This window comes from Lissotriton helveticus, chromosome 9 (assembly GCF_964261635.1).
Source record: "Lissotriton helveticus chromosome 9, aLisHel1.1, whole genome shotgun sequence".
NCBI classification, from domain to species: Eukaryota; Metazoa; Chordata; class Amphibia; order Caudata; family Salamandridae; genus Lissotriton; species Lissotriton helveticus.
In genome coordinates, this window is record NC_136070.1 from 27,852,132 (window position 1) to 27,875,816 (window position 23,685).

At 49.4% G+C, this 23,685-nt stretch overlaps 1 protein-coding gene across 2 annotated transcripts in view; it reads left to right on the forward strand.

Annotated features, from left to right (window-relative positions):
* HEATR5A (HEAT repeat containing 5A) overlaps positions 1-23,685 on the forward strand; it is a 314,530-nt gene that overhangs the window by 25,775 nt on the left and 265,070 nt on the right. For both annotated transcript variants that reach the window (XM_078659395.1, XM_078659394.1), the window contains exons 3-6: positions 3,229-3,440; positions 3,745-3,853; positions 22,021-22,170; positions 23,145-23,319. In XM_078659395.1, coding sequence (XP_078515521.1) covers positions 3,229-3,440; positions 3,745-3,853; positions 22,021-22,170; positions 23,145-23,319 — 646 coding nt within the window. The remainder of the gene's footprint in view (positions 1-3,228; positions 3,441-3,744; positions 3,854-22,020; positions 22,171-23,144; positions 23,320-23,685) is intronic.

Genomic DNA, 23,685 nt, shown 5'->3' on the forward strand with positions numbered 1-23,685 from the left:
GTGCTTTTCAAAAATATCTACTATGGAGCTGCCGTGCATTAACTTCTAGCACTGAAACAAAGCAATGCCCCAAAGATAAAATGTTTTTTTTAAAAGTTCAGTTTTCAAAGGTCTTTACTCAATTGTTTAAGAAGATCAAACTGAAAGCTAATGTGCACATCTTCAGACTGATTCCCCAAACACTGGTCTGCATTTACCAGTTTTATAACTTTTCCCCCTAGGGCTCCAAACTTCCAGTGAAGGGCATTGAATACAATGCCACGGGTTAATGTGGGTTAAAGGAATACCTTTAGGTTCACAGCCAAAAGCCCAGTCTTCACTGGTATTGCTTGTTTTCTCCCAGACTGAAGCGGTCCTCCCATTTCCTGGACTTTCTTCACTTCCAAGCCACAGGCTACAAAGGTCGATAGCAGGCAGGCCTTTTCTGGATAGACCTGGGAGCTCTGAGTTTTGTGCATCAGAAAGAGACTGCCTTCTCTAGTCCACAGATGAGCTTTCTGATTCAGGGATCCAGAGCATTAAAGGAGACTCTGTCCTCCGCTCTTCACCTGCTATATCAGAATTCTTCCAGAAGGTCTTCTAATTTCTCTTTGAGCCAGTCCCCTGCCTTCAGAGTGGTTGCAACAGTTTAGATAAAGTGAACCCTACTGTGATTGTCAAATCTGCCTTGGATTGTATGCGTTGAACATATGCCCTCCCTCAGCGAGGCACTTAACAGTAAACCGTATACCTTCGTTCCGAGTGTTCAGAAATCCAAAGTGTTAGCTCTGAGCCTCACTGAAATTAGTCTCTCTTTATGTCCCGTCCTGGCTTAACAAAGCCAGCCCCAAAAGATCAAACAAAAGCCTCGACTCCCTCTTGGGCCAAACAGCTTTCACAGCCTGTAATGAAAGTCTTCTCTTCCTTGCAAGAGTTCAGTTTGTGAATTCTACTTGTGAGGCAAATGTCTCAGAAAGGCTTTCTTTCATTGGGGACTTCTTTGAAAAGGTGTTTGACACCAATTGCCTGTGGGCCCTCCCAGGGTTCTCAATTAAAGAGGAGGTAACAGACTGGTTAGTTTGAAGACAGAAATAGGATTGATTTTCTACAAGACAAGTTTGAAACTAAAATAAAAGCTTAATGTGACTATTGTGGTTTTTTTTTGGGTCCTTTTATTAATTATATGCTACAAGAACTACATTTATAATCCTTTCTTTACTGAAGAAATACTATTTAAGCAGTCCCTGCCGCTGTGCTGCAGCTACTTGCGCACACGCACCCTCAAACCAATATTATATTTTTTGTTGCAAGTAGTACAGCCAATATAGCGGTGTCTGTCTTCTAAATGCACCTTTACAGATCACTTTCCAAGTGGTAAAGGGAAAGCATCTTTGTTGTCATTTGACACACTAGACTGTGGTGTGACCTCGCTGTTCATAATTGCATGTTGCATGGTCTGTGCCATATGTCTGTGATGAAACTTTCCCTCCCTTTCTCTTTGTGAGCACCGTGCAGCTTCCTAGCAAAAATGTCAAATATGTCGGTGAATTTGGCCAAAACTAGGCATATGCCGTTCAGGCCTATTCGCAGGTTGAACTGCTTTGCAGATTTGAACGAAATCCATGAGAAACTGGATATTGTGATTAGGTTTCTTGCACTGGCGAGCGTGCACGGCCATTTAGGTGTTGTAGGAGCGGATGTCCTGGTTAGGTTAAAAGTATCTTCAGGGCAAGGGATTCCTGTCTGCTTCTGGAGGTAAGGACTCTGCCTTAGCCTGCTCTTGTTATATTTGTTGTGTCAGGGTCTTTTATATGGCTGAAGCCCATTTGCTGGTGCACTGGTTTCTCAGGACAGTAACCCAAATGTTCTAGCCACTCAGTTTCTCATTGGAGTGAAACAGCTTTTGTTTTATAGTTTTCACATCTTTTATGGGGTCGAGTGACTTTTTTTTTATTTGTTTAAAAAAACAAAAATAAACCAAGGGAAGAGCACACCTACTGTTATGAATACAAGATTCTGGGGTTATGTTAATATGCACAAAGATAAATCCTTGGCATTTGCCCTATAATTTATTTTAAATCCAGTATAGATGGGTAACTGTTCTCCAAAGATCTCTCTTTGACTTCCGAAATAAATAACCACACTCTCCAGAGAGCTGGCTACCAGTCATTCTTTCAGCTTAGTTTCCAGCTTGGCTATATGTTCTGCTCCCAGGCAAAGGGAGTGTGACAGTATAACTTCTGCCACCCCTCCCGCTGCAGTAATCTGGGTTCAACCCGACTCTGAAGGACCGTGGCAATTTAACAGATGTGTGGAGAGGGTAAAAGGACCTTAATTCTGATTTCTCGGACCATTGTTCATGTATTGATGGGGGCTTTCCTTGAACCGTGTCTTCTGGATGGGGGTTGTATCTTCGCTCCGAAAGATGCCATCATCTCCTGGTTTTCTTTGTGTATCCTTTTCGTAACTGCTCTTTTCCCTTTGCTTTCTAACCCCTTCCGCCTCTCGCAGTAACACCTGAGTGCTCGACTTTATTCCTCCAGTGGAGTCTGGTGCCTACAGGGAGCCAGGAAGTTATTTATTTGGTGTCTATTGGTATTGGTAGATACAGGATATTGCCCTGCAACAATTGAGAGCCCCACGACCCCCAGACTCATCTTTCTTTCTCCTCTGAGCGTGTGCTCATGTGCACACCAGAGGGGTGGAAGTTAAACTCAGTAAAAGTGCTGTAACACCGTGTGTCTGCAGGAGGCGTCCCTTTGCCGAAGGACTGTGATCCATCTGCCCCGGCAGTAGGTGTTGAGCACTCTGACTGTGTTCTATTTGAGCACAATGGCAATGCCAGTGTGGCCGCTTGTGTTGTTTAAGGCGAGTGTCTGTGCTTGCAAAGATAAAAACATCCTGTGTGAAATATTGTGAAATAGACTGTACAGTGGCTCTGGAGGAGGGGGAGAAGGCTCTTCTCTGCAGGTCATACCACATATTTCACCCCCAGTTAGTCCCAACATCGTACACATGGGTCACCCCGAGGATTCATCTTGCTTCCAGTGCTCGCTTTCCAGGCAGTGGGAGGTTCAATCTGCCCTCAGTGCCTCACCAGGTTCTGGTCCAGGGCTCTCAGTGATGTCTCTTTTAATGTTTTTGATTTCAAATCTTCTCTGTGATAGTTAAGGGAGTCTCTGTTTCGATCTTCTCTGTGCTTTCGATTTCGTGGAGTCGCTAACTGGATATCTGTGCATCTGTTTTCAGGTGGATGTGAAACAAAATCAGAAAAGGCTGGTGGAGCAACTAACTACTTTGCTGAGTGATTCTCCCGGCCCTCCCTCCCGAAGACTGATCGCCAAGAATCTGGGCCTCGTGTACAGCGTTGGTGACACCTTCTCCGCTTTCCAGACCATCGACAAGTGCAATGAGCTCATCCGCAGTAAAGACGACTCCCCGAGCTACCTACCAACCAAACTGTGAGTGTGTCCTCAGAGTTTCTTCACTCAGGCTCATAGTTAAGGCATTAAGTTAAGGCATTTTTTAAACCTTAGCCTTAATAGATAATTTACAGTGAGATGGTTCTCTTCTTTTAATAAGACAAGTTAAAATAGGAAGCCCGTGTCCCAGAGTTTGATGGGATGCCTCTAGCTTAGTGGCCTTTCGGACGCTCTCGCCTGCCGGGTACAACTTGCCCAGTGCCGAAATCTTCTTTTTTTGAACACCCCTTTTTCCAGAGTTCTCATTCCAACCCTGCTCTGTGCTTTCTTGTCCCATTTGCAGTGCCGCTGTGACCTGTCTGGGCGTCCTGTACAAGAAGTTGGGCAGGTTACTGGGGAACTCCTTCATGGACACTGTGGGGAACCTGCTGAAGGCCATGAAAAGTGCAGAGGTAAGAGCTAGCTGCTGGCGTCCAATGAGATGCATGGCTAGCAGCACATGGTTTCATTCTCAGGCCTCCTGTTTAATGTGCATTAGAGTGATTTGAGGCCCCTCGCATAGTGATCGGTGGCAGCGCCCAAATATAAGCTTCTTAATGGGAATGCCTTTGTATAACATTCCATTCCATTGTTTGTCTTTGACATTAACAGCAGCAGGCAAGCAAATGCAAGTCACTGTCTTGGTCCTGGTTCAGAGAAGGAGCACAGGCTGATTAACCAGGCTAAAGCTTATCTTCTCATGCTCATTTCTGGCTTTCTGTGCCTCGCGATGAGTCAGAGCTGGCGTGCCCTTGCAAAGCAAACTTGTGACCCTGTGACCTACTGAGACTACAAGCCTGGTGCGGGCTGAAGTGCATTCGAATGGTTCCATGGTAAGGGACAGTGACCTATAATTTTGGACGGGTCGTCCAAGTGGCTGTTTCTTGGGGTCCCAAAATTGTTCCAAGCATCTATGAAGTACGTTTTTTATTTATTAAACCCTATGGCCATTCTTCTCATATGAAGGAGCGTTTGTCCAATCTCTTGTCTTTTTGAGAAGCATTCAAGGTTAGTTTCTTTAAAATAGTTTTAGAAAACTGATCAAAGACTTAAGCTTGAGGTTTTGGGAATTTCTTTATGCAGGAAGTGTGAAACACTGAATTGTGTGGACTGTGCTCAGAAACGCACTCTTTCCATCTGCTATAATTGTGAAAGATGGCCAAAACCCTCATAGAATCAAGTGCTTATCCACCACAACAGTGTTTGTTGGTGCTCCGAGGGCATTCTCCCTGGTGTCCAATGCTGGCAGTGTTTGGTCACTGGTGCCTGCTTGAAGGTACATGTTTTTCTCTGGTGTCTAGACCGAGACGGACTTGGTTGGCTGAATATCCTAGTTGTTCAGTAGATAGGGTGGTATCTGTCTCATAACTAGTTGATTGTGGTTTGCATTTTCTAGTAGTGGGGGCACCCAGTGATCTGAAACGCACAATATTTAGCGAACCACTTGTGATGGAAAGATGACTCTTCTAGAACTGAATCGACCGCCCCCAGATCTGTCAAGGGACTCACACCCCAAGGGTGTAAGTGATGACTGCAGAGGTAAGCTCAGGTCCTATGGGTATGGAGGGTTGGGCAGTGCACTCTCACCCATTTCTATTGTGAAGATGAACAATCAGCTCATTGGCTTGGATGGCATTGTTGGTTCCTGTGCCGTGTGACCTTGTGGCTCCTTAGCGGTTGCTGCCAGTCATGTTGTCTTCCAGGGAGGTCGTCCCATGCAGCCGTCATTAGTGGATCAGACCACTTCCTTCTGTAAAGTGCATTCTTCTTGGAGGTAGGTATGGCTTTGCCTATGACCACACATCCAGCAGACTTCTCAAACTTTAGTTCGGTCTACAGAGAGTAGTGACTCAGCAAATGTCCCAGGCCTGGTTATTTCATGCTGTCTCCTGATGCTGGTACACAGGACTTTCTTGGTGGCAGGATGAAATATTGGATAAAGTGCTGCTTGACAGAGCTAAAGCTTGTCTTTTTCCAACTGCCCGTCATGGGAGGTTAAGACCCTTTGTGCTTCAAGGTGCTCCTCAATTGCTGGAGGTGCGTTTTTCTGGTGAGATTTGCTCAGGCGGTGGGTAACGCAGCCCAGACTGTACATCCAGTTGAGGTTGGGCATGCGGATTTGGAATGGCTACGTCCATGGAGGCCACTTTACAGGGAGATGATAACAGACAGGTGGGGGGTGTTAATCGGTTTCACTCTGGCAGGGGATCTTTAACTACTTCAAAGTGATCTGTCTACCTTATCCAGCAGAGTTAACTGCCATGGCGAGTTGACATGTGTTCAGCTTCCAATGTCCAAGCTGGACATTGGCCGCCTAACACCTCGTCACTTGTCACTCGTGGGTGTGAAAACAAACCATGTAGGGCTGAGCCAGAGACTCAATTTAAGCAACCGTGCAGAGGTCTAGGCAATGACAAAGGAACCCAGCATCTATCCATCCTCCTTCTCTGCACCACAAGGAAAGCTGGCCTAGTTTGCTCTTGCCATCTCACCTGGAGCTTCTAGAAGGCTGGATGTCCTCCCTTCTACCAGCCCGGAGGGATATTTCTTTCGGACCAGTAGGCCCTGCAGGTAAGAGAAAGGGGGTGTACCCTATCCCTCCTAAGGGTTCTCTGATGCCTCGCCTAACCTCTCCTGTTTGAAGATGATCTTTGCATCTTGCAGCAGGAGGCTGCAGTGCTGCTTCTGAAAGGAGCAGTGGAGTTCGCATCAGAGCAGGAAACTGTGCAAGGGTGCTGTAGTCCTTGTTCAAGATGCTGACCGTAGCTCCAGTTCTGTTGGAATTGGAACTGGGAGAGTAGTTAGTGTGACTTAACTTGGAGGATGCGTACTTTCACATTCTGATTCTGCGGTCACACCTGTAAGTTCCTGCTTTTTGTGGTGGGCTCCAACCATTGCCAAATCGCCATACTCCGGTTCAGCTTGACATCAGCACCTCAGGTCTTCATCAAGGCGATGGTAGTGTTCATGACACATCTCAGACTACCTCATTTTCCAGACTTCCCATGCCTCGACGACTACCTAATCAAGGCAGAATTGCTAGAGGTGGTGACATGCCATTGGAGTTGACTGCATCTCTGCTATTGGAGCTGGGATTTTCAATCAGTAAGCTAAATCTCACCTTGAACCCTGCCAATATGTCCTGTCTATGGGGCAGTTCTGGACAGTACTCCTCACGGGATCGAAGATGTTTCCACCCATCCTGGAAGGTGTGCAGTCCTGAGGGTTTTATGCCTGGCAGGTCTCCTGGCGTCCTGTATTCTCCTAGTTGGCAGGTTATGCCCAGACGTGTAACCCTTGCTCACTTTGCCACTGGATTCAAGCCTGCCTTGCTGATGAGGGGTGTTACCCCGAAACCAGTCCTAGGATGCTTCTTTCCGGTCCAGGGAGGACCTGGCTTGGCTGTTCGTGTTGGACTGTTCCCATGAGGAACAGGGTCAAGACTGGTTTGCATAAGGCTGGGCCTAAACTGAGGTGGCGAAGTGAGCTAAAGAATGATGATGGATTCAATCCAGATCTGTGACGGGGTGAGTGTCTGAAAAGTTTCAGCGCTCTGTCTATCATCTCCTTGTGACTGAATCCTCCACACGAGGGTTGAGAGCCCATATACAGGATCTGCCGATCAGGGGCCTCTAGTCTCTGGAGTAGCAGGTGCTTCCTATCAACTTGTTAGAGATGCGTGCAATTCGGCTTGCTCTCAAGGCCTTCCTCCCTTCCAATCACGCCTGGTCTGTCCACATCTTGATGCTATATAAAAAAGCAAGCAGAAGTAGGGTCTCACCTACTTTGTCACGGGTTATTGAGGCTGTGGTCCTGGGTAGGGATCTATCCAATTGACTGCCAGTCACCTGGCGAGGTCTCTGAATAGCTGAGCAGACTGACAGAGCCAGCTTTGTTTGCAGATCACAAGTTGTGACTTCTACCAGAAGTAGCCTGGGTAACCTCGCCCTGTGAGGTACTTCTTAGGTAGACTCGCCCGCTCCCTCAGAAAAAATTCAGTGCCAGGAGTTCTCACCCCTCAGGATCCGTTGAGGAGAGCCTTGGGGGGGATACGTTTGAGTTGAGGTGGAACTTTCAATGGCACTACATGTTCCTCCCCTCATACCCTTGATTTCTGAGGAATATTAGCAAAGACCGGACCCAAGGCCTTCTTATCCACGAGAATAGCCGAGACGGGTGAGGCACACAGACCAGCTAAACCTCTCCCGGTGTCTTCTGCTTCAATGTCGTCTCAGGGCTGATCTTCTCCCCCAGTCTGGGGATGATTCTTCACCCCTATCTACAGAGCTACCACCTTCATGCCTGCAAGATTGAGTGGGGACCTCCAAGCTCCTATCACCTGCCACTGGAGGTGGGAGACATCATTTTATCAGCTCGCTGTCTCTCCTGAAAAATATGTGCATTGTGGGAGGTGGAACAGCTTTGTCTTGTGGTGCGCAGGCAACGCCGTAGATCTGTTGTAAGACAGTCTGTCAGAGATCCTATGGGTTGCACTATCTCTGGCTCAGAGAGCATATGTGATGCACAGTGAAAGGGTCTTTGGCAGCATTGCCAGAGTTCTTATCTCTCCCAGACCAACCTTCCCATTTCAAGTCCTCTATTGTGATAAGATTCCTAAAAGGGTTGACTAATTTATATTCCCAACTCTTCTTGTTTGCCCCAGTGGGAACTAAACCTTGTTCTCACTTTTTTGATAGGGTCACTGTTCAAGGCCCTTCAGGTACGATTGTTTAGCAATAAAGACTGTATTTTTGGTTAGCATCACTACTTCAAGATGGGTCAGTGAGCTCCAGCTCTGAATGCCCATATTTTCCTTTTTCCTGACAGGCTGGTTTTGCCAGCCAGGGCTGGATTCCTTCTAAAAGTGATTACTCTGCTTCCCCTAGGTCAGTCCATCGCCCTCCCATTCTTCTATCACCCGCCCCATCCAATGAAGTAAGAGCAGTGGCTGCATCGCCTGAACCCTAGGCGTGTGGTTTGTTTTCATCTCCGCCATGCAAGGAACATCGGATTGGACAACCAGCTTTATGTTGGCTACTTTAGCAGTAGAAAGAGCTAAGCCGCCCAGAAGCAGACGTTAACCCTCTGGATCATCCTCTGCGTCAAAATGTGCCATGCCCTTGCAAAAAAGAACCAGCTTTGGGAATGGTGGCCCCTTCCACCAGGGCCAAGTCATCGTCTTCTGCCCTTGTGAGATGTGTTCTGTAGGAGAGTAGGGTCTGCTATCCTATGGTCACCCCAAATTTTTGCTTTTTGCTTCACTGGTTTTCGACTACTGAGGCTGTGGGCCTGCTGATCAGACCCCCAGCCTGCTGTTCTCTCACTAAATTACTGACACATGTGCTATAGGCACATACCAATTGGAAATGGACTCCTTGTCAGCCCCTGTAGAATGCACTATAGGTGCACAGGGCACAGGAGCCACTAAGGCCTACCAGGGGCTGCAGCATATCTTTTGCCACCCCTGGCTGGTTCTTAAATTGACACAACTGGCTGATCACTCAGCTGGGGTAAGGTGGTGTACACACCCCTTGCTTAGATATAGTATACCTATGTCTAAACCTATATCTGGACACATGTAAACCTGTGAGCCACTCCTATAGAAAGGCCTCATCAATCCTGGAGGCTGAGTGCGTGGTTTTATGTGAGATGGAGCTCTAGCATGAGCTGAGCCTGTCTGCAGCCGTCGGGAACAAATCCCTAAGCTGTTTCAGGATAATGCCATACCATATACTATTAAGTGCCTTATAATCCTCGCGGTTATTTAGCAACTTTGGTTTGGCTTTATCAAAACATGTCGTGTAAGGTGTCATACGCTTTGGAATACCATCCCCTCGCCAGTTCTGGCGACGGGGATGGCATTCCACCCCTCTAGAGGGGTAAGACATGTTACTTTACTTTAATGCGGTTGATTTCTCCAAAGACCTTAAGATCCACAAAATGGATGCCTCTGCCACAGACAAATGTCTGGACCCCTGGAGCTGACCGAAACTCAGTCAAGGGGGTCCTGGACAAAGGGTTTCCTGTCACAGGAGGGTGTCACCGCCCTCCAGACAGGAGATAGTGTATTGTAGCAGGGAGGTTTGAAAGAAACCAGACACTGCTTGGGGCGCACAAGGCTGCCCCTTGCATAATCCGGCCAAACCGGTTCTGGGGCACTCCAGCCCTCGTGCCAGGGCGGCCTGGATCAAAGGAAGGGGGTGTATCCACCCACTTCCTGGGTCCCACCCATAGGAGGGGACCTAGCAGGTAATCACGCCCACCAGATTCGAATAAGAGTGGGAGCAGTGCCAATGCACATCAGATTTCCTGGAAGAAACATTAGAAACGAAACTCTGGACCCTTGGACTCCCATTTCAACTTGGAAGCCCGAAGAATCTCCCTTGTGGTCAAGGAGTGACCACCCTGCAGCAGCAGGCACCATCCAGCCCTCGACGTCTACTTAGTTGCAGTTCCCGCCGGAACTCGAGCGACTGAGATCGACGAGATCAAGCCTGCCCAGCTTCTAACAGCCCAATCCACAGTCCCTGCAAAGCTGAGACCCGTGGAGGCGACCGGAAGCGTGGGGCACGCCATCTTGAATTGACCACGAGACGCTGACCGTGCAGCCCACGAGTGACCCTCGAAGCTGTGCACCGGGGTTTGAGAAGCCCCCACCCTGAGCTACTCCTGAGCCGAAGTTCAGCCCTCCACACTCGACGAGTGCTGCGTGGGGCCCTTTGGCACGTTTTGGCTCAACGCGTTGGCCCGGTCACTTGCCAGCTGGCTTGCGGTCCCTGTGCCGACGAACTACATAAGAAGACTTGTGATTCTGGTTGCTCCAGATCCACACCAGCTCCCCTGAAAAGGAGCCCCGACTCTGACCTTCCTGGTCCGAGTGAGAAGCAATCTTCCGATCCCGCGTGGATTGCTCTTACCAAGGCTTGTTTGCTCCAAACCGGAAGCCGACTGCACCGACGGTGAGAGCCTGCGTGGGACAGATCGTGACCTGCTCCTGGACGTCGCAGATGCCCCAGAGCCCACGTGACAGCGGAGAGAAGCTCCTCGACGACCACCTGATTGCGCCCGACATTGCCTGGTTCCGTCCTGGTTCCACCCTGGTCACTGCTGAGTGACCCAGACTCTGTCCCCTCTGCTTTCAGGTACTCTACAACTTGAGTCCACCCTTGGACTCCACCGGACACTTCATCTTCAACCCGCCTGCAGCCCTTTCAGCTTCAAGCACCAAGAGCCTGCGAGTCAAAACCCGACGTCACTTCGACCCTGTGCACCCACTTCCTGTGGGTGAGGTAACTTTGCTCCGCCGGTGTTCCCACACTGGTGCACACCTCTAGGGTCTGTGTGTTAAGTTTTGTTCCTCTAGGTTCAGCGGAAGTGTCCTTTAACTTTAACTTTACAACTTTTACGCACCATTGGTTAACATTGGTGCATGCGTGCGCTTTCCGCACATCTCCCGAATCCCGAGGGCCATTCCCGACTTCAGCATTGCTTGTCCTGACTGCTCCCAGCGATTCCCTAGGCCCTAGGCCTAACCACTGTTCGAGTGGCCTCTCTTATACCACTTGTTTAGTATATGGTTCGAGTGGCCCCCTGCCCTCATCCATAATTGTGCAACTTTGTATGTTTAAACAGTGCTTTTGATTTAACGCTTGTGCCCCTTTATTCATAAAGAATACTGGGGATTGTTTTTAGTAATAAATACATATATTTTTATAATATATACTTGTGTGGTGTCCTTTCATTTGGTATTACAGGATTGTATGTGGTAAAACAGCTCGCTTAACACGACCTCTTAAGTTAAGCCTTTAGGCTGCTTAGTCCATGCTACCCCTAGGATAGCTTGTCTAATAAGGTTGACTTACAACCAGACACCATAAGGGGATTGTTTGGTCAGGTAGTAGGTGGTTCCAGAATTGGAAACATCCCCTACCAGGCCAACTTCTCACATGTTCCATCACAAAGATCTGTTAGGAGCGACACCGGCGTCCCTGCACAAGTTCACCAAACACTACTCTTCATACTCCGAGATGAGTAGTGACCGGCACTTAGCTAGTTCTGTGCTGCAAGATTTTCTCCTCTAACTATATATCGGCCCTCCTGCCGGGAGGGTCCTTCTTAGAACTCTATTCAACGGGTGAGGTATCTACAGGTGGAAGGGTCCATCGGAAGAAAAAGGTTGTTGTCTTTGGGAATGGCCTTTCTAGTGGATAGCTTTCTCTACCTTCAGATTACTCACCAATCCCACCCACCTCCCCGTCTGATGAATGAATGTGCAGGGAGAGTATCAATAATGTTCCATTTAGAGTTTAGCACTGTATCTGATCAATCTTGCTTTGTCTCAAAAGCACAAAAAAATGCATGGAAACTGACATTGTTGTGCCAAGGTGAGCGCTATATGGCATCTGTGACATCGTTCAGTGTCACTTCAGGTGCCGACACGAAGCCCGCACCCCTACTGGAATTGTAGAACTTTGAAGTTTCTGGATCCAGTCTGCGCCTGGGATTATTCAGTTGGTGAGGAATCTGCAGGTGTTTGGATTATCCACCAGGAAGACTATTACCAAGAGTAAATAACTTTTCTTTTGGTTTATTGCACCAGCCTAAATTCCTTCTGTTTCATTAGCTTTTCCTCCACTTGAATTTCAGTTTGTCTCTGTATTCCTGCTGTGGTCGCTTTCGAGACGGTAACTTCTAAATGGTCTATTTTCGAGAAGACTGTGTCCTCCTAGAGCCAGTGATTTTTCCAGAGACTAAACGTATGCTGTGTTGTCAACCTTCTTAACTATAGCTAAACCTGGTTACCTCAGACAGTTAATAGTATCCTATTAAGTCCCATTTGGATGACCTAAAACTTCCTATTTGAGCCATATCCAATGTGAGAAGTTGGCCTGGTATATGATGTTCACTATCCTAGTGAGCACCTTGCACCAGTCCAAACAACCCTTATGGTGGTGGTTGTAAAGTCAACCTTATAGACCAGCTATCCTAGTGGTAGCATGGACATAAGCAGTCTTAGGCTAAACTCAAGAGGGCATGTGAAGCCAGCTGTTTTACCATATGCAATCCCTTTAATACCAAATGAAAGGACACCACACAGGTTATATATTCAAAATATATGTATTTATTTCTAAATCAATCCCCTGGACTCTTTATGAGCACAGAAGCACAAGCGCATAACAAGTAACTTAATATAACATACAAAAGTTGCACAAATATGGATAGGCCCTGGTGGCTCGTAAAACCATATACTAAAATAGTGTTATAAGAACCACGTCACGAACAATGGTAAGGCCTAGGGCCTTGAGAATCGCTGGGGCTACACTGGACTAACAGTAGTTAGGGAGCAGGAGGCCCACGGGATGCGGGTGCAGTGTCTAAATGCACACGCGTGCACACATAGAAGTCAATGGGTGCGTAAAGTTAGAAAGTTAAAGGTTTGGGAGTCTTCCGACTGGACTAGAAGCTAACCACTTGAAACTAGGACACTAGTAGGATGTCGAAGGGTCCAGAGTTTCGGATCGGAGTTTCAGTCAGGATTATCTTAAGTCTTGGGACTCAGCTCCTAACTATTTACCAAATTTAGGGGCTGGATTACCTGCTAGGTCCCTCCTATGGGTGGGACCCAGGAAGGGGGTGGTTACACCCCTTTCCCTTTGTCCAGTTTCGCGCCAGAGCTGGGGCTGGAGTGCTCCAGCACCGGTTTGAACTGGCCTATGCATGGGACACCTTGTGTGCCCCAGGCAGTGTCTCCTTGCAGTGTCTAAATGCACATGCGTGCACACATAGAAGTCAATGGGTGCGTAAAGTTAGAAAGTTAAAGGTTTGGGAGTCTTCCGACTGGACTAGAAGCTAACCACTTGAAACTAGGATACTAGGAGAGTTAATCTTCACAGGAGCACCGCAGTACTCGCGTTACCTCACCCACAGGAAGCGGGTGCATAGGTCCCAAAGTGTGTCGGGTTTCGTCGTGGAGTTCTATGGAGCCTTGGAGAAAAGATGCTGCAGGCGACCAGGAGAGAAGAGTTCGGTTGGGTCCAAGGGTGGATCGAGGATGAAGAGTACCTGAAAGCAGAGGGGACAGAGTCTGGGACACTAGCCAGTGACCAGGAAGGAACCAGGCGATGTCGCGAAGCAATCGGGTGATGTCGAGGAGCTTGTCTCCGCTGCCACGTGGACCAGGAGGCGTCGACGACGACCAGGAGCTGGGCACGGACTGTCCCACGAAGGCTCTCACTGTTGGCGGTGTCGGTTCTCGATTCGGAATCAACAGGCCTTGGCAAATGCAACCCACGCAGGAATCGAAGATGGCTTCTGGATCAGACCAGAAAGGTCTGATGGGCTGCTCCTTTTCAGGGGAGCAAGGGCCAGTCTGGAGCAACCAGACCAGCGTTGGAAATTCAAGGTTTCGTCGTCCCAGAGGCCACTAGCCAACGGGCAAGTGACCGGACAGACACGTCGAGCAGGAAAATGCAAAAGGGCCCCACGCAGCACTCGGTGAGTGTGGAGAGGTGATCTTCGATGCAGTTGGTGCTCGGGGCTGGGGCTGGGGCTTCTCAATCCCCAATGCACAACTTCGAGGGTGCCTCAGAAGTTGCACGGAAAGCAATTCGCTGGCTTTCCAAGATGCCGGTCCCACGTCTCTCGTCGCCTTCACGGGTCTCAGGTTTGCTGTGGCTGTGGATCGGGCTGTTGGATGTCTGGAAGTCCGGTTCTTGTCAGGCTCTGTGTTCGAGCTCCGGCGGGAGCAACGACTAAGCAAACCGTTGAGCGCTTGATGGTGCCTGCTTGCACAAGGTCTTCACTCCTTGACCACAAGGGAGATTCTTCAGTCTTCTACGTCGAGTAGGATGTCGAAGGGTCCAGAGTTTCGTATCGGAGTTTCAGTCAGGATTATCTAAAGTCTTGAGACTCAGCTCCTACCTATATACCAAATTTAGGGCCTGGATTACCTGCTAGGTCCCTCCTATGGGTGGGACCCAGGAAGGGGGTGGTTACACCCCTTTCCCTTTGTCCAGTTTCGCTCCAGAGCTGGGGCTGGAGTACCCCAGCACCGGTTTGAACTGGCCCATGCATAGGACACCTTGTGTGCCCCAGGCAGTGTCTCCTTTCATTCAGCCCTCCCTGCCCCAATACACTATAGCCTGTCTGGGGTGGTGCTAGCACCTCCCTGTGACAGGAAACCTATTGTCCAAGCCTCCCTCGCTGGAAGGACTCCCAGCAGCAGGAGGTCAGACTTGTGTCTGTGGTGGCAGCATCCATTCTGTGATCCTGAGGCTCTGGTTAACTTTAACTGGGATTAATGGAAGTAACATGTCTTCTCCCTCTAGAAGGGTGGAATGCTACCCCCGTCGCCAGAACTGGCGAGGGGGTAGTATTCCAAAGCGTATGACACCTTACACGACCTGTTTTGATAAAGCCAAACCAAAGATGGCATTTAACCGCGAGGTTCATAATGCACTTAAGAGTATATGGTATGGCAATATCCTAGAACAGCTATGAGGACATGGTTCCGAAAGCTGCAGACAGGCTCAGCTCATGCTAGAGCACCATCTCACATAAAACCAAGCACTCTGCCTTCAGGATTGTTAAGGCCTGCCATAGGAGTGACTTATAGGTGTATATGTGTCCAGATATAAGGTTAGACACAGGTATACTATATCTAGGCAAGGGGTGAGTTCGAGGCATGTGGGCTGCTAAATTCATATCTTTTGCATAGATCGCCGCCTAGTGTTTGGTCCGGATGATCGCACATTGTTGTCCTGGAAGAGTCTTCGAAGTATCCTGAGATAGGTGGCTCCTCCCCTGGACTACAGTGCGCATGGGCATCGGCTCCATCCCCAGATTGTTTTTTTCCGCCATTGGGTTCGGATGCGGTCTCGACGTCTCTCTGTCGGAACCGAGAAAACTTACTTCTTTAAGGCCAAAAGGCCTTCGTTACCTACGTCGGTATTGTTTGCGTACGGTCTCGAGTTTCTCCCGTCTCTTCGAGTCGGAATCTGCGGAGTCGAGTTACTCTTCGGACTTCGAGGCCTTCTCATCGCAGCAAGACCACGACTTTTTCAACATGGACCGGAGCCCGTTTACATACTGCCCCGTCTGTGGGTCCAAATACCCACATATCGACGTGCACCCGGTCTGCAATAAATGCCTCTCGCCTGACCATAACGAGGAGAACTGCATGGCCTGCTCCAAGTTCAGGTCGAAGAAAACGCTCAAGCTTCGGCGCGCGGTGCGCCTCGAGGCCCGGCGGGCGGCCCCGGCACCCGATAACATCTTCGACCCAGAAGAAGAGGGCCTGAGCCATCATCTTCAAATTTCACCACCGGCGGCGGAGGTCGAGGCCGATCCCGAAGAAGATGACGGGGACATAGGCCAAAACTTAGAATACGTCGACGAGGTAGGGGACGACTAAGAAGTTTATGGGGCCGCGGAAGATAGCTCAGGGGATGAGCTATGCCCGACAGTTGCACAGATCAGGCTCAGGTCACGGGATCGCCACTCGGCCTTACCCAAGACCCTGCACCGCAAGCCACGGCCCGCCTTCAGGCCCGGCCGCGGACATACCTGCGGGTGCTACGCAGCACGTATCGAAACCGAAACTGAAACCATCGGAATCGACTGCGCCTAAAATGGCCGACGCCAAATCGAAACCGAAACTAACGGATTCGAGCGCAACTAAGATGGCGGACGTTCCATCTAAACCATCAAAGCCTGCTACCTCATCGGCTCCGTCGACCTCCGGGCCACCGAAGTCGAAGAAGACTGTCGACTCGACAGTGCCGAAGTCATCGGCGGGGGATGCGTCCTCAAAGAAGGTCGTCCGTCAAGGGTCGACCGGGGCGGCGCAGGCGAAGACCACAAAAGTCGTCGACAAACATTCGGTGCCGACAGGGGCACCGTTAGACGGACGCATGGTCGAGGCGGAGTCTACAAAATCCCTCGGATCCAAGAGCGGGGGCTCGACTCATAGGTCCAAGGACTCCGTGTCTAAAGCTGCGGCATCGACGTCTAAGCCTCCAAAAGGGCCACAGAACGTCGGGGGCGACGGCCCGTTGGCGGCCTCCTTGTCGGCGCCAGGTGCCTCGGCGAGTGGCGCATCATAAATCGCTAGTTCACTGCAAAGGATTCGTGAGAAGGCTACTGCGACGTCGGCTTCCGCGCCGTCGCATCAGAAGTCGCTAGACATGCCTGCAAAGCCTGCTGCCAAGCTTCTATACATTCTGCCACCAAAAGAGGCACCAAAAGCATTTGCACCAAGGTCGGCGCCAAAGACATCGGAATCTTCAACGTCTGGTGGAAAATTGGCTCAGCAACACGACTCAGAGGGAGAATCTGAGCGTTATATCGACGCGGACACAGGCAAGTTGACCCTTTATAAGAGGAAAATTACTTCCCAGCCAGTGGACTCCTATGTTATTCCACTGAAGAAGAAAAAGCCTGCACAGGACATTCCTGCCCTGGTTGAACCTATCCAGCCTCCGCCTCGGAGGAGTCCAACACCTTCCCCCGACCAATCAGGGGGAGAGGAGGGGGGACAAGATGACCAGTACAATTTCCCCATCAATGACCCTGATGCACAACAGGATTCCTATGATGACACTGGTGACCAGGGAAGCCAACAAGTGGGGCAGGACCCACAGCTTTTCAGTGCACGTGCATCCCCAACAGAGGATTCTGCAGGTTTTCATGCACTAATTGAGCGGGCAGCTGCTAATCATGACGTGGACATGCATGCTGACCCAGTGGAGGAAGATTTTCTGTTTGACACTTTTTCTGTCTCTGAAAAGACAGTTAAGACACTTCCTATGCTCAAAGGTGTCCTTAAACATGCTGCGGAGATCTTTAAGGAGCCTACCAGGGCGAGAGTGGTGAACCCACGTATCGAGAAGAAATACAGGCCGGCACCTGCAGACCCAGCATATATTCGGGGACAGTTGCCTCTTGACTCTTGACCTCTTGTGGTCGCAAATGCCCGCAAACGGGTGAACTCCCAGACGACGGGTGAAGCTCCTCCCCCGGACAAGGAGTCAAAAGTGCTTGAGGCAGGGGGCAAGAGAGTGGCTGCGCAGGCTGCCAATTTCTGGCGTATAGCAAACACACAGGCGCTATTGGCACGTTATGATAGGGCGCATTACGACACCCTAGAGCAACTTTTTCAACACCTACCTACGCAGTTTCAGGAGGGTACCAAACTGCTCATAGAGGAGGGAAAACTCATCTCAAACGCAGCAATAAAGTGTGCACTTGATGCCGCAGACACAGCAGCTAGAGCTATTAACACTAGCGTCATGCTTAGATGACAAGCGTGGCTACGCATATCAGGGTTTAAACCAGATATTCAAACGACCATACTCAACCAGCCCGTCAATCCTGATAGACTGTTTGGTCCTGATGTTGACACCACCCTCGAAAAGGTTAAGAAGGACAACGAAACGGCTAAGTCTATGGGGGCCCTTCAGTCACAACAGTTCAGGGGGAACACTTTTCGTCGCTCAGGTGCACGCGGTGTTACCCGGGGACAGATGGGTCAACAGTCACAATTCACTAAGGGCGGCGCACAGTCCTCGTACCCCAAGCAAAATAGAGGGGGTTATCGAGGAAACAGCACCAGGGGACGAGGCAGAGGAAACAACAACTCCCGTTCCTCTGCCGCAAACAAACAGTGACTCCCTGTCACTGCCCCCCGATCATTCAACACCTGTCGGGGGGAGACTCCAGCAGTTCCTGCCAGTCTGGACAAACATCACCACAGACAGGTGGGTAAGACAACTTATCCAGTACGGTTATTGTCTAGAGTTGACATCCACTCCACCCAACATTCCACCAAGGCAACGTCCTATGTCCGCAGAGCACTTGCACTTATTGCAGCAGGAAGTAGTGGTGATGCTGCAAAAAGGCGCAATCGAGCTTGTGCCAGTGGAGGAGGAAGGCACAGGAGTCTATTCACTGTACTTCCTTATTCCAAAGAAAGACGGCTCCCTAAGGCCCATTCTGGACCTGCGCCCCCTCAACCTGTATATTCTGTCAGAGCATTTCCATATGCTTACACTCCAACAGATTCTTCCCTTGCTGAACCAAGGGGACATTCTCGCAACCTTAGACCTCAAGGATGCCTATTTCCACATACCACTACACCCGTCCCACAGAAAATATCTCAGGTTCACCATCCACGGCAGGCATTATCAGTTCAAAGTCCTACCCTTCGGGGTGACAACCGCCCCCAGAGTGTTTACCAAGTGTCTGGCGACAGTGGCGGCGCACCTCAGGAGGCAGAACATACATGTCTACCCCTACCTGGACGACTGGCTCGTTCAGGCGAAGTCGGAACATCAGTGCGCCGCGGACATGTCCGCAACCATTCACCTCTTTCACAGTCTGGGCTTCTCGTTGAACTACCCAAAGTCGCACCTTCAACCAGCACATGTGCGGCAGTTTCTGGGTGCAACTATAAATACCCTGACTGCCATGGCTCAGCCAAACAAGGTCAGGATAGACAGCATCCAGTCTCTGATCCAAAAGTTCAGACCGCAGCACTCCCTTCCAGCGAGAGTGTTCATGCAGTTGATAGGCATGATGGCCTCCTGCATCTTCATAGTCCCTCACGCAAGGTTGCATATGCGTCCGCTCCAAGAATGTTTAGCAAATCAGTAGACACAAGCTCGGGGACAACTGACAGACCTAGTGTTGGTTACCGGTCGGGCATACAACTCTCTGCATTGGTGGAATCCACACAACCTTTGCAAGGGCCGACCGTTCCAGGAGCCGGTGCCACAGATTATCCTAACAACGGACGCATCTCTCCAGGGATGGGGAGCTCATGTGCTCAATTACACGGTGCAGGGACTATGGACGACGCAGCAACAGAAGATGCACATCAACTATCTAGAACTGATGGCAATCTTCATGGCGCTCAAGTCCTTCAAGGTACATCTGTGCAACAAAGTCGTGTTAGTCCGGACAGACAACATGACGGCGATGTACTACATTCAGAAACAGGGAGGCACCCACTCGCTGCAGCGGTCTCATCTGGCTCGGAGCATGTGGAAGTGGGCCATTCAAAGGAACATTTTCCTCATGGCAGAGCACCTCCCGGGCAAGGACAATCAGATGGCGGATCTGCTCAGCAGATACAGCCACCAGATGCACGAGTGGGAGTTACATCCATCAGTACTCCGCCCGTACTTCCAGCAGTGGGGTCATCCAGAGATAGACCTGTTTGCCACAAGGGAAAACGCAAAATGCCAACACTTTGCCACCAGGTTCCCTCACCCACAGTCGCAGGGGAATGCGATATGGATGAACTGGTCAGGCAGATTTGCGTACGCTTTTCCCCCAGCACCTCTCATACCGCTGGTGGCAAGAAAGCTAAGGCAACACTCGATGACACTCATCCTAGTTGCTCCAACGTGGGCACGCCAACCATGGTACACCACGTTTCTCGAACTCTCAGTGGTGCCGCATCAAAGGCAGGCTCTTGACGCAGAACCATGGCGACATTCAGCATCCAGATCCGCAACAGCTCAACCTGGCGATCTGGCTCCTGAAGTCCTAGAGTTTGGCTACCTTCATTTGCCTCCAGAATGCATGGACATCATCAAAGAGGCAAGGAAGCCCACTACCAGAGCATGCTATGCTGCAAAATGGAAGCGTTTTGTCATTTACTGTACGGCCAATGACATCAACCCGCTAGATGCATCTATTCCTAACATCATTTGCTATCTGTTACATCTTTACAAGTGCAATCTAGCGTACGCTTCCATTCGGATACATCTATCCGCCATAGCGGCTTATCTTCAGAACAGGCAGCATCTCTGTTTTCAGGGTGCCTGCCATTAAAGCTTTCCTTGAAGGTCTGAAACGAGTCATTCCCCCAAGAACACCACCAGCTCCGGTGTGGAACCTCAACGTGGTCCTCACCAGGCTGATGGGCCCACCTTTTGAGCCTCTGCACTCATGTGAACTCCAGTTCCTAACATGGAAAGTGGTTTTTCTCATTGCTATTACGTCACTAAGGCGTGTCAGTGAGCTGCAAGCGCTCACAGTCCAGGAGCCATTCATACAAATTCATCCAAACAGGGTGGTACTACGCACTAACCCCAAATTCCTTCCGAAGGTGGTGTCACAGTTTCATCTCAACCAAACTATTGACCTGCCCGCATTCTTTCAAAATCCACAATCAGTAGCGGAAAGAATGCTCCATACCTTGGACGTTAGGAGGGCGTTGATGTACTATATTGACAGGACACTACACTTTAGGAAAACAAAACAACTTTTTGTTGCCTTCTCACCACAGCACAAAGGCAACCCTATTTCCAAAGCAGGAATAGCCAGGTGGATTGTTAAGTGCATCCAAATCTGTTATCAAAAGGCAAAACGCACTTTAACAATACCTCCCAGAGCGCACTCCACACGCAAGATGGGGGCCTCCATGGCTTTCCTGGGAAACATTCCTTTGGAAGACATTTGCAGAGCAGCCACATGGGTTACACCGCACACGTTTACCAAACACTACTGTGTCGATGTGCATTCCAAGCAGCAAGCAGCTGTAGGACAGGCTGTTCTCAAGACACTTTTTCAGGTTTCTGCAGCTGGCACGGGCAACCGCCGTTAATGGAGGGACTGCTATGTATTCTATGCAAAAGATATGAATTTAGCAGCCCACATGCCTCGAACTGAATATGCTACTTACCAGTATGCATCTGTTCTTGGCATGTAGGGCTGCTAACATTCATATCGCCCACCCTCCTCCCCGGTGCCTGTCGCAGCTGCAGATACACTCTTGCATTCAATCATTAGCATGGACATCCTTTACACTTTTCACTCCATCTCTACCACAATGGCTAAAAACAATCTGGGGATGGAGCCGATGCCCATGCGCACTGTAGTCCAGGGGAGGAGCCACCTATCTCAGGATACTTCGAAGACTCTTCCAGGACAACAATGTGCGATCATCCGGACCCAACACTAGGCGGCGATCTATGCAAAAGATATGAATGTTAGCAGCCCTACATGCCAAGAACAGATGCATACTGGTAAGTAGCATATTCATTCACGACCTTGCCCCATCTGAGTGATCAGCCATTTGTGTCAGTTTGGATGGCCAGCCAGGGGTGGCAAAAGATATGCTGCAGCCCCTGGTAGGCCTTGGATGCACCTATGCCCTGAGTACCTATAGTACACTTTACAGGGGCTAATAAGGTGACCCAATATCCAATTAGGTATGTACCTAAGGTACATAGAGTCCATGTTATAGAGGGAGCAGATAGCCTGGGGCCCTGATTAGCAGGATCCCAGGCCAACTAAGTCGAAAACCAGCTAAACACAAGGCAAAAAATCTGGGGTAACCATAGTCGGGTATCCACCTTCCTACATCCAAGATCTCAATTCTCTAGTTAGTTTGGGACTTTGGCTGAATCAGTCACCCACACTGCAAACCATGCCCCATATTCCAGTGCTGTTGTCTGCAGCTTTGTGTAAATGCTGGGCCGCTCTGCCAGTTTTTTATGGAACGTCTGTTGCTTTTCCTTTGTTTCTTTTCATTGCATCTCTTGAAATGTGTTCCATATTTTCTTTTCTTCAGTCTCAGGGACGATATGAGATCATGCTGAGCCTGGAAAGGATCTTGAGTGGGCTGGGGACTTTGGCTGCGCCTTGTCACCGAGATGTCTACAAAGCTGCCCGCTCCTGCTTGACAGACCGCTCCATGATAGTGCGATGCGCTGCTGCGAAGGTATTAGACTGACACACTCACACTGTAAACCAGAAGGCACTGTTCTCCTTTCTTTGGCATCTGTTGCTCTCCTTTGCACACAGCAGTGTCTTAAATTACCTACGTTTTCATGTCCTCTTTTTTTTTTTTTTCTTCATTTTTTATTTTGTTTATTTTGCTCCATGCCTCTGACCCTACTTTTTCCTCTAACTTGACTATACTCAATCCTTTATTCCCTCCTATTTTTGTATACCCTTTTCTCTTCTTTTTATTTTCCAATGTGCAACAGTTGACACTTTTAGTGTTAAACTGGTTTATGAATCTGTAGCCGTCATCGGTGCTAAATGAAATGCCCCACAAAAAGAAACCTCCGTTATTTGGGGTTAGCACAAGCAGACTCCTTGAGTTCTAAATAACAAGTGTTCTCTGTAGCTGCTGTCTTTTCTTTCTATCAAACTACTGTGCCAGCACCCAACTCCGCTTTAATGATATCCCTCCCCAACCCGCTGTAGTGATATGAAGCATTGGTGGCATGTGGCACAGGGACAGATCTGAAGAGGTCACAGGAGTGGAGGCAAGGAGAGATTTCAAGAAAACATTCCTAGCGTGGCAGAAAATGTAGACCATTCTGCATCATCTGGGGATTTCGACGAATGCTTGTTTTCTTGTAGTCCCATGTGCAGGAATACTTCAAACGGGTCTAAACTGTGTCCATGGTCTGAAACGTGTGCTCCCTAGTGAATGGGTATGTGCACAAGAGTAGCACTGAATGTAGTCCGGCATTGGATGAGATCATGGAGTTAAAAAACAGTCCAATAGTGACAAGACTGAGCAGGTGGGTGTGGGGCTGACTGATGCCCTTTAGAGAAAATTCATTGCACCACTGACTGTCGGACACTCTTCACTCCTCCTGCTCCACCCCTCCCTCCCCCACACACACACACCTCGCCTTATTTACTCCGGAAGTCTCATAAGTGCTGTCTTCTCTTCCTCAGTGTCTGGTGGTGCTTCAGGCCGAGGCCTCGTTCATGTGGACATCTGAGCTGGAGAATATGGCCACACTCTGCTTCAAAGCCTTCGAAGGGTCTAACTACGATGTCCGCATTGCAGTTTCCAGGCTCCTGGGGTCCTTGCTGGCTAGAGCGGTGGTGCCGAAGCCTGGGACTGGAGGTAACTACTTACAGACAGCCTAGAGACCCCCATAGTCCTATATCTGTCACCTTTGAAGCTGTAATGGACTGGGGCAAGGAGGGGATTCACAGTCCTATCAGAGGTTTCTTTTAATCCGAATATTAAAATTTGTGTTTCCCCAGATATGTTAAAGTTTGTGTCCATATTCATGATTCACACTTCAAATGGAAGTGCTTTCCCATTAGTGAAACAGCCGATGTCTGGGGGGCTTTACATAGAGTGCCAGTTTCCAGTGTCAAGCTTGAAACAGGAGTATCTGTAGGAAGCTGGCTCTGTATATACTATCTCAAAGTGAGGTATAGTGTACACAGTCCAGTGGAACCCCAAAGGTAGGCAGAGGTAAAA